This window comes from Convolutriloba macropyga, chromosome 2 (assembly GCF_964194025.1).
Source record: "Convolutriloba macropyga chromosome 2, txConMacr16.3, whole genome shotgun sequence".
Taxonomy (NCBI): domain Eukaryota; kingdom Metazoa; phylum Xenacoelomorpha; order Acoela; family Convolutidae; genus Convolutriloba; species Convolutriloba macropyga.
In genome coordinates this window covers 70,105,703-70,120,325 of record NC_134469.1, presented here as the reverse complement: position 1 = coordinate 70,120,325, position 14,623 = coordinate 70,105,703, and the positions used below count along the sequence as shown (strand labels likewise).

At 35.0% G+C, this 14,623-nt stretch overlaps 1 protein-coding gene across 1 annotated transcript in view; it reads right to left on the bottom strand.

Annotated features, from left to right (window-relative positions):
- LOC142334661 (uncharacterized) overlaps nt 1–12,325 on the bottom strand; it is a 112,079-nt gene extending 99,754 nt beyond the window's left edge. Inside the window, 2 exon segments of the mRNA XM_075382873.1 lie at nt 5,138–5,998; nt 12,212–12,325. Coding sequence (XP_075238988.1) covers nt 5,138–5,979 — 842 coding nt within the window. The 5' untranslated portion in view covers nt 5,980–5,998; nt 12,212–12,325.
- Between the last annotated feature and the right edge of the window lie 2,298 nt (nt 12,326–14,623).

Sequence of the window (14,623 nt, the reverse complement as noted above, 5' to 3'; positions counted from 1 at the left end):
CTTCCTTATAAAAGGACTGCTTAGACATGACAACAGAAAGCCAAAAGTTGAACAGTATAGAAACCTCGAAACAATTTTATGAAACTAAATGGAAGAATCAATCAGTCACAACGTAAAACCAAGCGCAAAAAAAATGTCTGAATCAACAAAAGTAAACGGGGCTCCTCAAGAGTGAGATTGAGTTACGTGGTGACAAAAATAAAAGCAAAAAGGAGACAGATGAAAAACAAATTTTCTCAAAATTTAATATGAAAGTCATTAAAACAAACAGCCCTAAACTGAAATCGTTAACTAGTTTGAGTTATAACTCCTGGGAACCCGATTAAAATATATTGCTATCGAGTATCTGGCGCAAAACAAGGAAAAGGAAGACAAACATAGGCAAAAAACTCACAAAGTTTTGCGAGATAATTGTGTCTCAGCCCAAAAAGCATTAACTGTTGAACAAAAACAATTAACATATCCAGATACGCTTTTTTCCAACGTTGTGGATTTTTTTTACGTTGCCTAATTTGAATTTTCAGTAATGTGATAATCCGACAAGGAAACAAAATGATTTAAAATATGCAATTATGATCAAAAATAAAAAAACAGATTGCGTAGTACCGAAATAAAAAAATAAATAGTTGATTATAAAACCGTTACTCGCATTAATTTAAAACTCAAAAGAAACCGGTTTCAACACGTCTTTACTGAGATTACGCCCGAAGTTGAAAGGAATAAGATAAAATTTTAGCAAAGTTCAAAAATTCACAAATAATTTCTTAAAACAATTATTTTCAAAGTCATAATATACATTAGACAACAATAGAGGAAAATGGCTCGGTTCTTTTATGCTTTCTAAAAATTGTTTGGACCTTTGATTGGGGACACTAATTCTTGGGGCTGGAAAAAGTAAGAAAGGAAAGCAAAATGAAAGAAGTCCATAATTTTTTTTTACGAAAACGATTTGTCAGAGCCATAAAAACCATGCGCTTAACTCTGAAACCATCTCGTTGGGTCTCTTTATTTAGATAATATTTGTCATTAATTGAGCCCTAATTTTAATTTCTTCTCTGTAATTTCCATAAAAATCTTTTGTATAGCGATATTATTTTGAAAAAACAGGTCGCGCGCCATCAAAATCTAAAAAAAATTTGTTGTAAGGATCCACAGTGAGATCGAAATCAGCCCAGTATTGCTTTGCGTGTAACAAAACACTCAATTGTTTGAAATGGTTGCGAAATAGATCAATTCTATACAACATTTTTCTGTTCGTCAAAAATACATAATGCATTTTTTAAAATTATTGAGTTTGAATTTGCAAAAAATTGGCAAGGTTATAATTCCAGAAACCTCTTAAAGCTAGCTGGAGTACAACTAGCCCCTTTTTGAGCTTAAGAAGAATCTGGCCTGAGTTTTAAGGTGTCTACGTCCAGTAATTATAAAGCAAGTGGGCAAAAAAAAGCAAATTTAGTCCATTATGGACGAAAAAAGGTCTAAATTTTGAAGAATCATTCAGCAACCCTCCTTTATACTTAGAGATAAAATCTATAACACTTCAGTTAACAATTTTAACCTTATTAGCAAAATTGACGAAAATTTGGTCAAAATTGACCAAAATTTGGTCAAAATTATAAATAAAAACAGCTGAAATAGATCTAAATATTCACAAAATTTAAACCTCGACAACTACTTATAGAAACCGCAAATTGAAAAAATCTTTTTAATTCCATATTCTACGCTGGACTGGCTTTCTAATTATAACACTCACAACTCTCTACAATTATCATATCGATCGGCCAAAATTATCTGAACAAAAAAAACTATTTGCGTATATAGTTCCTCCCCCTCAAGAGGGGTCGGAACAAACAGATATTCCTGGTACAATTTCATGCAAGATAAGTTTTTCCTTACTAGCTTGGTATGGTTTCAATATCTAAAATGTGCAAAGTTGCTGCAGAATTCAAAAGAAATTTACAAGATCTTGATGACTAATCCGAATTAGTAAGATTTCACCTTCATTTCCAAGATGTTTTTAGAACTTGGTAGACCAAAACGACTTCAAATTCATCAGTACGATTATTTAAGAACATAAGATTTATGGCGGGAGGATTGCATATTTCTGAAAATACTAATAAACACTGAAAATGGTGAAAGTTTGTTTATTTAGAATTGAAAACAATGCTATTCGCAACGGATGTTAGAGACTCTGGAGTTATTAAAGCACTGTTAAAATTTATGACAGCTGATGTTGAAAACCGTTAGCACCGAAAAACCTGCACATAAATTTTTGACCTATTCAAATCTGCATTGTTAACTGCAAGTCATTAGTTTTAGTTGGTTTTGTAACTATTGGACTTTCTTCCTCGGTTGCGGGTACTTTTGATTTTTTTACAAATATTTTTTCATGGTGAAAAATCAAAGCCCATCTTTAGGGAGACAAGAAAAAATTAAATGATGATAATTCCACGCAATTTTTCCCTCAAAAAAGTAATTATTTTTTCATTAATTGCTGTAAGCATTTCTTTTTCTTTTGGATGAAAACAATTGAGCAGCAAACGATGAAGAAACGCAAAAATAATGTGTTGGAGTTAAATTAAAAAAGATATTGAAATAAATAAATTATAATAATTTTCAATTAAACAATAGGCATAGTTTTCTTGAATTTCTGTGATTATTTGTAAACTACGTGTTCCACAACTTTAAACGAATTTCCTCTTAGTTTTACCCGTCAATATTTCTAGAATTTGTTTAAAATTGATTGTTTGTTACACAATTACCCTGGATACCACTACTTGTCAAGTTTGCTATCAATGTTTAATAATAACTTTGTAAGCTCAAACTCGTCTGTAACAACTTCTTAAAACCATTTTTTGAACAAATTTTACGGAATTGAGTGTTTTCGTTAGCTGTTATTTCGTGTGGTATTATCTGTCGTGCGCTGTTTTTTGTCTATAGGCAATTGAGAAATTTAGGATTTTGCAAACATATTAATTGGATAACGACGATAAAGCGTAACATTATTGGGTTCTAAATTTTTAACCAGAAACATGAGGCGATTAAATTTTATATGAAAAAGTCACAAATCAAATTTAAACACAAATTCGAATCATGGAGTTACAAAGTGTTTATATTCTGTTTGCTATAGCATTTTTTTAAAAGCTCAACAAGTTCAGAACGCTTGATTGTTTCTATACAGATTCTAACAAAAGGTTAAGAAATTGATTTATCATAAAGAATAGGAGTTAGAATTAAACAATTGCGTCATCAAACCTAATTGTTGAAATGATTCAACATGCCAGTTCTTCTAGATCAGTTTTGATGATATTTTTTTCTTCTTTTTCGACTATCAATTTAACGAAGCTTTAGAGGCTTAAATTTTTTGGATTATACAATTCGTTTTGCTAGTTCGTTCCTGACAGTTCCTTCCTGTAAATTAAAATTATTTGTGGGGATGTCCTTTAGTTTTTGAGTTTTGCCAGACGCTCTCCTAAGCTAACCCTTTGATAACCCTTAGCTTAGAGTTTTGACAATGTGAGACAAGTGAAATTACTGCGCACTAGTTAAAGAAAACATTTTGCACATGGCAAACTTCTAAAGGTACAAAAATTTCAATTTACAAAGAATGTGGCTGCCGAATGGTTAACTGGTAAAAATTTGCAAGTTTTTTGCAAGTTCTCACAAGGCGATGCAACGCCTTGCAAGTTTCTCTTAAAAAAACTTGCAAGTTCTTACAAGTAAAACATTCGACTTACTAGTTCTTACATGTTAACTATTCGACTTACAAGGCTCTTACAAGTTAAGCTTTCGCACACACACACACACACCACAACAAGCACATACACACACCACTAAAGTGTACAAAAAACGTTGCGATACTTGAATGTAAACAGATATTTGTAAAATATAGAATCTGGAAATGAGTGAATTGAAATAATAAAAAAGGATATAAAAATGAAGGGCTACTAAATTATTTTGAGAAAATGCTGACATTTGGATTTGAAAATTTAATCAAAGTCAATATTTTGGGGGACAGTTTCAAAAAAGCAATCGCGGAGAAGCTAATTGAGATCTACTTTTTTAATGGAATTCCAAAAGATCTCTCTTGAGTTGATAAAGTTCAAAATGTAACCATTTTGTCAACTTAGGTTGAAATGTGTTATGCTATCCAAACAGTGCAACTAACTCCCCCGCGTCTTTTACGGTAAATGACTGAATGTAAAATTAAATTAACCAGTAACTGTTCTCGACCGGACGAACTTGCAAGAAACTTACAAGTTAGCCATTCGTCTTGCAAGTTCTTACAAGTTAACCAACTTTTGCAAGAATCTCGCAACTTCTTGCAAGTTAATTATTTAGACTCGACCCGGGTGGCGCTTTCGATAGCTGAATTACGCAATAGCAAGAAAGCCCGTAATTTTGTTGAAGCAGCTTTCATATCGCACCTTTTTACTTTAAAATGGAAGCTACTTTCACTCAAAAGTACTTTAACTGCTTTCGGTGTAATTATTTTTTGCAAATAATTTTTCATTCTCAAATGAAGCGATTTAATTTTCAAATGAAGCGATTTAATGAAGTCAATCCCATCAAGTTTTCCGTGGAATTGTTTTTCACAATGGTGGTCGATGAGATTGATTTGTTCAGAACAAAGTCAAGATCCATTTGTGTTGAGGTTCCAAAATAATTAGTGATATTTAATACTATTGTTCATCTTTTATTCGCACGAGACCGACTGCAAAAGCACTATTTGTAGTTCATGAATCTTGACACATTTCTATAAAATGTAAGTGTAATGCGTAGCAAGCTTACTCATGTTCATTATGATCTGACTAATCGTCTTTTATTACCCGCAGTCATATTCGGATGGTAATCGTGCAAGATTCTCGCAAGAGGCTTGCAAGATCTCACAAGATAACCGTTAATGGGAAAGATAACCGTTGGAGTTCGTCTGATGAAATTCATCACTATGTAACTTTGGTTATCAAATTCCAGAGTTAGAACAAGCGTCGCAGAAACAATTTGATTATTCAGGGATCAGTCGGTTATTTAGAGTTTACTTTAATTTTACAAGAGTATTTGGCAGGAAAATTTCTAGTTCGGCGATGTTACGTAAAAATTAGATAATTGTGTGATTTAATGACATGTTGGCACTAACCTTGATTTAGATTTAGTCGAGGCAGATCGCTTTATTTTCCGTTTGTCGCTAAAAATTCGTCGGAGGAAACTTCGTCTTTTTTTGTGCCCACTTATGTCTATTATCGCTGAGTTTTCAGCGCAGCTGAACGAAGTTGCCCTTCTAGATTTTGGGCCAGCTACGGGTGAATCAGTTCTATCACTGGCATGGTCGTTTGTGGGTAACATCAGCTGAAAACTAGTTTTCCTGTTTTTCTTCAAAGCGGGAATCGGATCGGTGCCCTCGAAAGGTTGCGAATTGCTTAGCTTGAGCCGGCTGACAATTTGACTGGGTTCTTCGACAGCAGGGGGGTCTGAGTTCTCCAAGCTGGCTTGGGTCCTTGTTACTGTAATAATATCCGTAACTCTTTCATTATTTCCACTATCTTTTGCATTCGAACTCAAGCGAGGACCTATAACTTGTTGTTGTTGTTGTGATTGTTGTTGTTGATGATGATATTGCTGTTGTTGTATCTCTTCATTTGCACTTGTAGCTCTTTTGGTGTCTTTGACTGCTAAATGTTCGCTTTCTGAGTTCATTTTCATCACACTTTTCTTGCCTTTTTTGGTGCTCTGTCTACGAAAGGAGGTAAAGATATTAGGCAGAGTCCTGCGAGCCCGGTTGAAAATGTCACTTTTCTTCTCGGAATTTAAGTTTGATCTGACCGCTGTGGCCGTGTTCTCGGCTGCACAAGAGGTCGAAGTAATTTGATTGTGTTTTGAAGTTGACAAACTTCTGGCTAAGTCTGGCGAGATTGGAGAGAGAGAATTAAGACTGACCAGTTGGTCCTCATCACAAAGGATTAAGGCAGCTTCGTCCGCCATCTTCACTCACCCCTTGCGCCTTAAACAAAAATTTTAGTGTGCAACGGAACAAAAACCTGGATGGGTATTTTCACAAGCACTTTTGAACAAATAAATGAGGCGCACTTCAATTTTTGTATTTAGTAATGATCAGAACAAAACAAAAATTATGTCTGCCGTTTCACTTTGTGTAAAAAAGATTATGGCCTTCTTGAGCAATATAAAACGAGTTACATGGCTAATAGTTAGGCCATAGGAGGCACCATCGCACCGCTGGCCATATCTTTTGTCATTGATAGCCTTTTTCAAGAACTTGGTTTTTGTATGTATGAGTTTCATTTTTTGAAGTGCTCATTCTTTAAAAAGGGTCAATTTGCTTGACAGATGCTTTGCCAGTCTTGGATTGTATAAAAGCAAAGAATGTAATCCTATTTTGAATTCTTTTAATATCGAAGGAAAAGAAGTATTTTTCCAAAACGTCTAACCAAAAATTGTATAACGACATTAATTGATGTTCTACCAAAGCAAAGAGTTCATTTTCATCACACTTTTCTTACCTTTTTTGGTGCTCTGTCTGCGGAAGGAGGTAAAAATATTAGGCAGAGTCCTGCGGGACCCATTTATAGATTTGCAAGGACCCTACAGAAGCAAAATGTCATGGGGTAAATTATTTCATCAACCAATGTATGAACACAAACGTGTTTTTTCCTATTCTGAGAAATGAATGTACCTGTTTATTAAAATTAGAGGAAGAGCCATAAAATATCGACCATCTCTGTGACACAATCTTGCGCAAAATAATTTAAACGGGTGTTAATAGAGCAAATAGCACACCGTTTAGAATTCAAAAGCTTCTTTAACAAAAATGAACAAGAACAAAAAGTATCGTTTTGTTAGAAACCTAAGGACTTTTTGAGTCTCTTTGTCTTGGTAGAAAAAATTTGTTCGAAAAGGAACCAAAAAGTCACGTAATACCTCACGGAACAGCTTTATAACAAATATGTTTAGTATTGATGTCAAATACTTTAATGAAAATGAAATTTTGATGACTTGATTCGGTAATTATCTGTCGCGCAATAAACGAAAGCAAGCAACAAGTATTGGCTGAAGAGCAAATTTTATTGCAACGATGAGAATACGGAGTTACTGGATTTCAAAAAAGAGAAAAACTGTCAGTTATTCTAGAAGACGCTGTCTGGAACCATTTTATAATTGTAAATGCTTACTTATTTAACATGCCGTATCCAAATGAGAAAAATTGTCTGTAAGTTGAAATCAGCGATCAGAAAGACTTGATTCGTCATCAATTACCTCTAAAAACGAAACTTAATTAATTTAAATTATTTCTTTCCTCTAATTTGGTTATTGCAGGCTAAATTTTTCAGGAGAAAGTTACCGCCTAATAATGTTGATAAACTGTTGGACTAGAAACTTTTCTATTTGTTGAACTAGAACTAAAAATTCTTCTAGGCAATTCCAAATAACAAAAAGTCGCTAAACAAAATTTCCAATGTTCTGGCGAAAAACTCTTTTTAAAAAACTTCAAACTAATCAAAAACAACAATTTTCCTAACAAATATACTCAGAACTTTTACGCATCAAAATCTCAGTCATGGTGTAATTGCGGTTCAAAACAAATTTGACAAAAGTAATGGAAAAATTAAATGGTACACTCAAAAATTGTAATATGAACGCGTTTGGCATAAATGGATGAAACATGAAGCACTATCAATTGCAACACGCAGAGAATTAAAATTACAAATGCAGTCATACTGTCAACATAAGCGGGGCAACAATCAGAGAGATTAACGATGTTTTGAGTTTTCTTCACATGTTTTTTGTCTCAAAAAGGAGCGGTGGCAACAAGCTGAATAACCATTTGTAACTCGTTAGTTGAAGTTCCGAGACCCACGCGCACATGTTTCATTTTTGCTAGCTGACATATATGGAACGAATGATCTGGAGACAGAAAAGGTTCCTCACAAAATAAAGAGACTATTCAACGCTGTTTGGGCTACAGACAAGGACGCGATCTGAACTTTAAGCCGTTCTTACAGAATTGTAGTCAGTGGAACCACGATGGGGAATTGAAGAAAAAATTTTGGTTATTAGATGGGACTTTAGCTAAGAATATCCAGACCTGGAGAAAAAGAGAAAATTATGCTGACAAAATAAACGTCTTCAGTCAGCCCAAAGAGGAATTGCAACCGCAAAAGATTGTAGAGAGTAGGAGCACGTTTACAGGCAAGCGTTACTAAATGCAACTGCTGTTGAGTGGATCAGAGCCAAGAACGAAAGCAGAGCCTAGTAAACAACTACAACTCAGATTTGGGTCAGTTTTTCATAATTCGAGGTTTTCTCAATACAAAAAGGAAATCGCCTTAAAAATTTGTGTCAAAAGACACTGATATTCAAAGAGGTTCTTTTAACGGGACAAATTTGAAATACGGGCACACCAGATATAAATGGCAAAACATAAAATATCGGTGGCCTGAACGACAACCTAAAAGCGGCGCTCCATTTTGTACATGGGTTGATCGGAACAATTGATCGATTTCGTGAAAGACCAGTGCCACAGGCAACCAATCTCAAATCTATATTTCTGTATGAGCAAATTCCCGAGCAGAATGGATGGATTTGGGATTTCTTTAGCAACCAAGAAGTAACAAACCTGATTAAAAAATTGAATATCAGTGTCACATACTTGGAGCTAAGATCTCAGCAACTTGCCCAGATTAAAATCACAAGTGATTGAGAGCGTGCAATAAAAAACATTGTTCAATTGCATCAACAAAAATACCAAAAGAGCTTCATCCAAAAAAACAAGCAACCGAAGTTCGCAACACGCTAAACCTTCTTTTATTCTTTTCTTGGAAAACGGCGGCGCACTAAAAAAAAGCAAATAGGCAACAGCAATGCATTTGCCGGAGGAATCCGGGAAGTCTTAAAGTTGATCAGCAAAACATATCCAAATCGGAGGGCTCTTCAGTGCTTGGACAACAATGGACAGTTACCGACTATGTGTACAGAGGTTTCAATAAAACAGTGAAACATCCATACACAGAGCAAGATTCTGTGACTAGTATCTTCAGTGATTGATTTGATTGAATTGTTTGCTCTTTTCAGTATACAAATGAGATGATTGCTAAAAGACATAGAGAACAAACTTTGAACATATTAGGAGGAAGAAGTGGAGACTTGTGACAAATCCATTTCTCGTAAGGTGATAGAACAGTTGTAGCTGACACAAGCATTGGAAGGATTTACTTCAACACAATTGCGGAAAACATCAAAAATCATGCATCTGCTTACCCTTCTAAACACGCAATTCTTGCGTGGCTAATCTTTTTTATCAATCAAAGTAGCACTCAGCCGACTTATTTTTTGTTATTGGAAAAGTCAGCGTGGTACCGACGAGTGATTGTACCAATCAGTAACGGCAGTCAGGTCGCAAAAATAGTTAGACATTGACCACGGAAATGAAGATACGGTCAGTATCACTACAGTAAAACTGGATGCAGAGTTTCCACTTTAAACGGCAAGTGATGAGATACTAGACATTCAGTAGCTAAGAAAATGGATACAGCTGATTCTTTTCAGTGAGTCTATGCGAGTGATGTTGTCAACACGGGGGACACTGGCACTAGAACAGCCGAAACTGAAAAATGGAGATGTCCTTGCTAGGCCAGCCTGACTGAAGCGACAAGAAGATGAATGCTCACAACAACTGCACGTAATTTCTGTCTCAGATAAACAAATCATATCTTATTAATTTACATAACACAAGCTGTAGAAGTAAGCGTTCATTAAGTGGGTACTGTTCAGTGACTTTAAAATGCTAGAGAACACGCTGGCATACGCACAGCGTAAATAGAATAAACAAAAACTCAAAAAACTTTGCTGCATTTAAAAAGGCAGCAAAAGTGTTCATTCCGGACCCTGTCTTTCCTAAAGATCCATCCAAGCTAAAAACAGAATAAGCAAAAAGCAATTGGACATCGATGTAAAACAACGATTATTCTTACCTAGAAAACATCGTGCAATCAACTTCTTGCGGAATAAACACAAGAGCAAACAAGTCATAGGCACTGAGCGCCTAACAAACTTTCTTCAGCGGAACATGAGGATCCTAGGCATCCGACAAAAAAGTTACGAAGAATATCAAGATCTGGATGATAACCTGCAGAGAAAAACACGAGAGATAACACGAGTAGTGGCCGGTTTCCCCGAAGAGCGATTAGTTACTTCAAAGCCTTTAGAAATGTCGGAGTGAAAAACTTTGTCCCTTTCACTGAAAAATTCGGGCGTGGGATTAAAAAAAACGAAGTGTTGTCTTTCTACATGTCTAACTGTTACAGTGGTTCATATAGAAACTGAACCTAAGTTGAATACAAGCAGTGGTCTCTACGCTATTTTGCTGCCTTTTTGACAAAGGGAAGCCGAGTACAATGACCAAAGACAACGGAAATTTTTTTAAAACTAAATGATAGTTAGCAGAGTACGTTGCTGCATGTAACTTAGGAAACCATGTTTACTTTGTTAAAAATTTGTCATGGAAAATGTTTTTCAAAAAGAATGCGTACTGTTGAACTGACACTTAGCGAAAGACTGTTGATCAAATTCAAATTAGACGTTGATAATCCAAAAACAATGACCCGGTCACTTCTTCCTTGGCAAAATACTGTTTTCTTATCATTTCTACGATGAAGGGAAGATTTAGTAAATATTCGAAAACTCTATCTACAATTTGAAACCCATTGCAACGGCTTTGTTCAAAGTATACCGGTGACGGAGCTCATTCCTGTACCAAAAAGAAATGACGTTTTCATCATGAAGAACAGGACGGCGATGTTGGAGCTAAGTTTACTGACTGAAGAAAAAACATAGGCAAGCAAAACAATTGGAATAGAATATCTTGACTCGTTAAATTTGTTTCTACACTATATCAGAGCCCTATCGATTTGATCACGCCTATCAAAATCATTAGTAACATTATTAACACGTGAAAAACATACATGAAGTGAAGCAAGAACCCGAACGCGAACTACCTCACTATCATCAAACCAGGATTTACAAATGTTGACCTATAAGTTCACGAAACTGAAAATCAATCTCCAGTTCAAAGAAACACACTCAAAAGGATTATGAAAGATCGAAATTGATATGGCGTTTTCAGTTTGTTTTGTGAAATTTATACTAAATCAGAGAGGTTGGGAGACCATAAGACCATTTTCAACTCAGACTTTGGTCAACAGAGTCATCTCTATCCAACCAATGGTTCAGAAATAACATCTAAAACGAAGCTGATAAAAAGAGGAGCAGAGCTTAAAAGCTACCAAAAAACAGTTCAATTATGTTAACTTTGACGTTTTAGTTAGACATGAAGTGTGTTTTAAAGCAAACGTCATGGCTGGCAAATTGTTCACTACTTCGTCTTGTTTCTGTTAATCTTTCATCGGATGTACAGTTTACCCTGAAAATGATTTGTCGAGAAAGAGAATTTCTTTAGACATATTTCTTTTGAAAAGTTTTCTGAGGCACAATGTTCCTATGTACAAGAAACTTTGTACATAGTACAGAGTCAATTTCTCCTACTGGCTACACCGTATTTGCACGCAGTCTGAGCAATGGCATTAATGAAAGCAATTGAGAACAAAATTTTGATTGATATCATTTGTTATTTTTACTGATTGGACTTGCTTGTAATTTCACCTGTTTAACAACTGTTGACAGCAGCAAGTTGATACTATAACTATAGCTAACATGTAGCGCGCATCAAATTTGTATAAAATGAGATGCGTCAACTCCATCTATGATTTCAATTATTCATAAAAAAATAAGAAAAATTTGATTAATATAAATTGGAATTATTTGGTATTCTGAGCGAAGCAATTTGTTCGACAGCTAAGTTGAACGATTAGTTATTAGGCCGAATTGAGTATCAATCAATACCTCGGTAATTTACAGAAAATTGGATAAAACAGTGCACAAAAGATATCTGCAAAAAACGTTCTATCTGGACAGATTTGAGACTGCTGAAAGGAACTGGGCGTTTTAGGGTTTTCCTTCTCATTGATACAGAGTTACAGAAGAAATGCTCACCAGTCCTGACTTAGCGACTCGAAATCTACCTTATAGCGAACCCTATCTTTTTTAGAACGTGCAATAAACGAGGCAAGAACGGGTAATTATTGTGAAATGTTAAGAAATTGAGCACAAAAAGCAAAACTAAGAGTCAAAAGATGCAACTTACGAATCAGCTGTTTTCAAGTTGAGCTTGATGAAAAAATATCAATCTAAAATCAAGTGTATTTGAGTGAAAATAAGGAGAGAGTGACTATGTATATGATACAGCAAAATAATTACATTGTAGTCAAGGCAAGAGGAGTTAATAAAAACGAAGAAGAAGAAAATTAATTCTACCTAGAACAAACGAACAGAGGTTCAATGTAGCAGGAAGAAGGGGAAATAGCAGCAGTTACATCATTGTACGGCGCCTAAGGGGAAATAATTTAACTACCTTTTATCGCCCCTTTATCTACCTTTTTTTGCAAACTATGCACTGCTAAGTCGTATAATAATGTACATCTCTACCATCGCAGAAACAGTATGTTTAGAGGCACAAAAAATAATTGCGCACCAATTCAAATTGACAAGTTACGGCGCCTAATTTCTGCGTCAGTTCACTTCGAGGTATAGATTTGCAAATTAGCGAAGGCAGCTATTATTTCAGAAGTTCCATCTAATTGGCTTCATTGCCTCAATGCATTATCTATAGCCTTCTATGTACAGGTTTGACAAAAGAAATTTTTTAATCCACTTTTGTTTTCGCGATTGTTCATTAATGAAAATCGAGCTTTGAATTTGACTTAATGTGAACGAAACGTGAACAAACATTTAGCAAGCAATTATAACGTACAGCACGTAGAAGGCGAAGGTGGTCTAGACTTGGAACTAGACATGAGAATACAAAAGGGTAATTACAAAAAGCAAAATACAGTAAAGCTGTGTTTAAGTTTATCGCTGTCCCTACTTTACAGCTCCTACCTTGAAAACCCTAATGAAAACCCAGTGAATCGAAACTTGGTACTCGGGTCGTGGTGTCACCGATAAAAATCGCAGATGTAAGATTTGCGATGAATTTGTGTAAAAGTGTAAGATTTGCGTTCAATGCGATGAATGCGGAGAAAAAAAACTTTTAAGCGGTGAAAAAATTGCTCCGATACCAGCAGAATGTGGTGAAAAAAAATTTCAGCCGTATCAGCAGAATGCGGTGAAAAAAAATCACCGCTACCAGCAGAATGCGATGAAAAAAAATTTGCCGCTAAAATCGCAAATCTTACAAATATTCACCGCGCTAATTTTAAAGCTTATCATAAGTTCACAGGAAGTATCAATGCAGTCAGTGACAGATGGCGCAGTGGAAGAAAAATTTGATGACATTCAGGAGGTGAGAGGTTCGAACCAGTGTACGGGAGTTCCTTTTTTGTAAGAAATCGGTGAATACGGTGAAAAAATTTTTTCACGGTAAAAACCGCAAAAAATCACCGCATTCAACGCTAAAAGATGCTGGAGCTTTGCGGTGAAATAAGTTTTCTTTTCACCGCTTTTCACCGCTAATCTTACATTATTTTTTGACCAAACATCGGACCGGATACACCTGAATAAGACATGCATGATATTGACATTTCTTGCAAAACTTGAAACATCTTGCCAAGAACTTGAAATACCTACATTTCATGGTAAATCTTGGTAGGATCTTATCAACATAGACCAAGGAACTTTCTTGACAGCTCATGACAAATCTTGATAACAGTTTTTATCTTTAAGACAAAGTTGACATAACGATTACTTTAACTTTACCTTAACTTGAGTTTAGGTAAAGGTTTACCTTAACTTTATTCTGGTAAAACACCATTAAAATACTTTCATTTTTTGTAACGTTCTGCAGTATGTAATTGTATATTTTTAGCCAAATTACAGAACAACAAGTTGGAGCTTGTAAAAAATAAATTTTTCTGTCGAAAAGAGAAATCCTGCTAAAAATCAATTTTTTCACCTATAATTTTGGTAGTTCGTACAAATCTTGATATTTTCATTGCAAGTGCAATGTCAAATTCTCGGCAAGATTTACCAAGATTTAGTACGTCTCTTATCAAGGTGTGTCAATTTTCAGTTCACTGGGAATCTAAAATACGTATTTATAGTTATTACGCTAAGGCCGACTTGTTTTTTACAGCTACTTATTTAGATTAGATAAAATATCTTTGTCTAAAATTGAAGGTGTATCGAATTCACTTTCAATTTGGCAACTGCATGGCAAAAATGACCGTTTAATTTTAATGGCAGGATCAACAAGTCGAAAAATATGTCACAAGCGTCGAGTGAAAAAATCATAGAAGAATTTAATTTTTTCTTTTAGCGTTAAATGTCAAATCAAAAACAAAAACAATGATGATTGCCAAGTTATCAATTTAATGATAACCACCGAAAAAAGTTATCCAAAGTCAGAACGAAATTTGAGTAATAATTTGACCAAAGTTTCAGGAGTTTTATTGATTGCATTTTTTAGTAGTGGGCACCATTCATTGTAATCTGAGCAAAATATTAGAGGCATAGATAAGCAGAGTTAAACCGAGATAAAAAGAAAAAAGAGAGAAAGAGA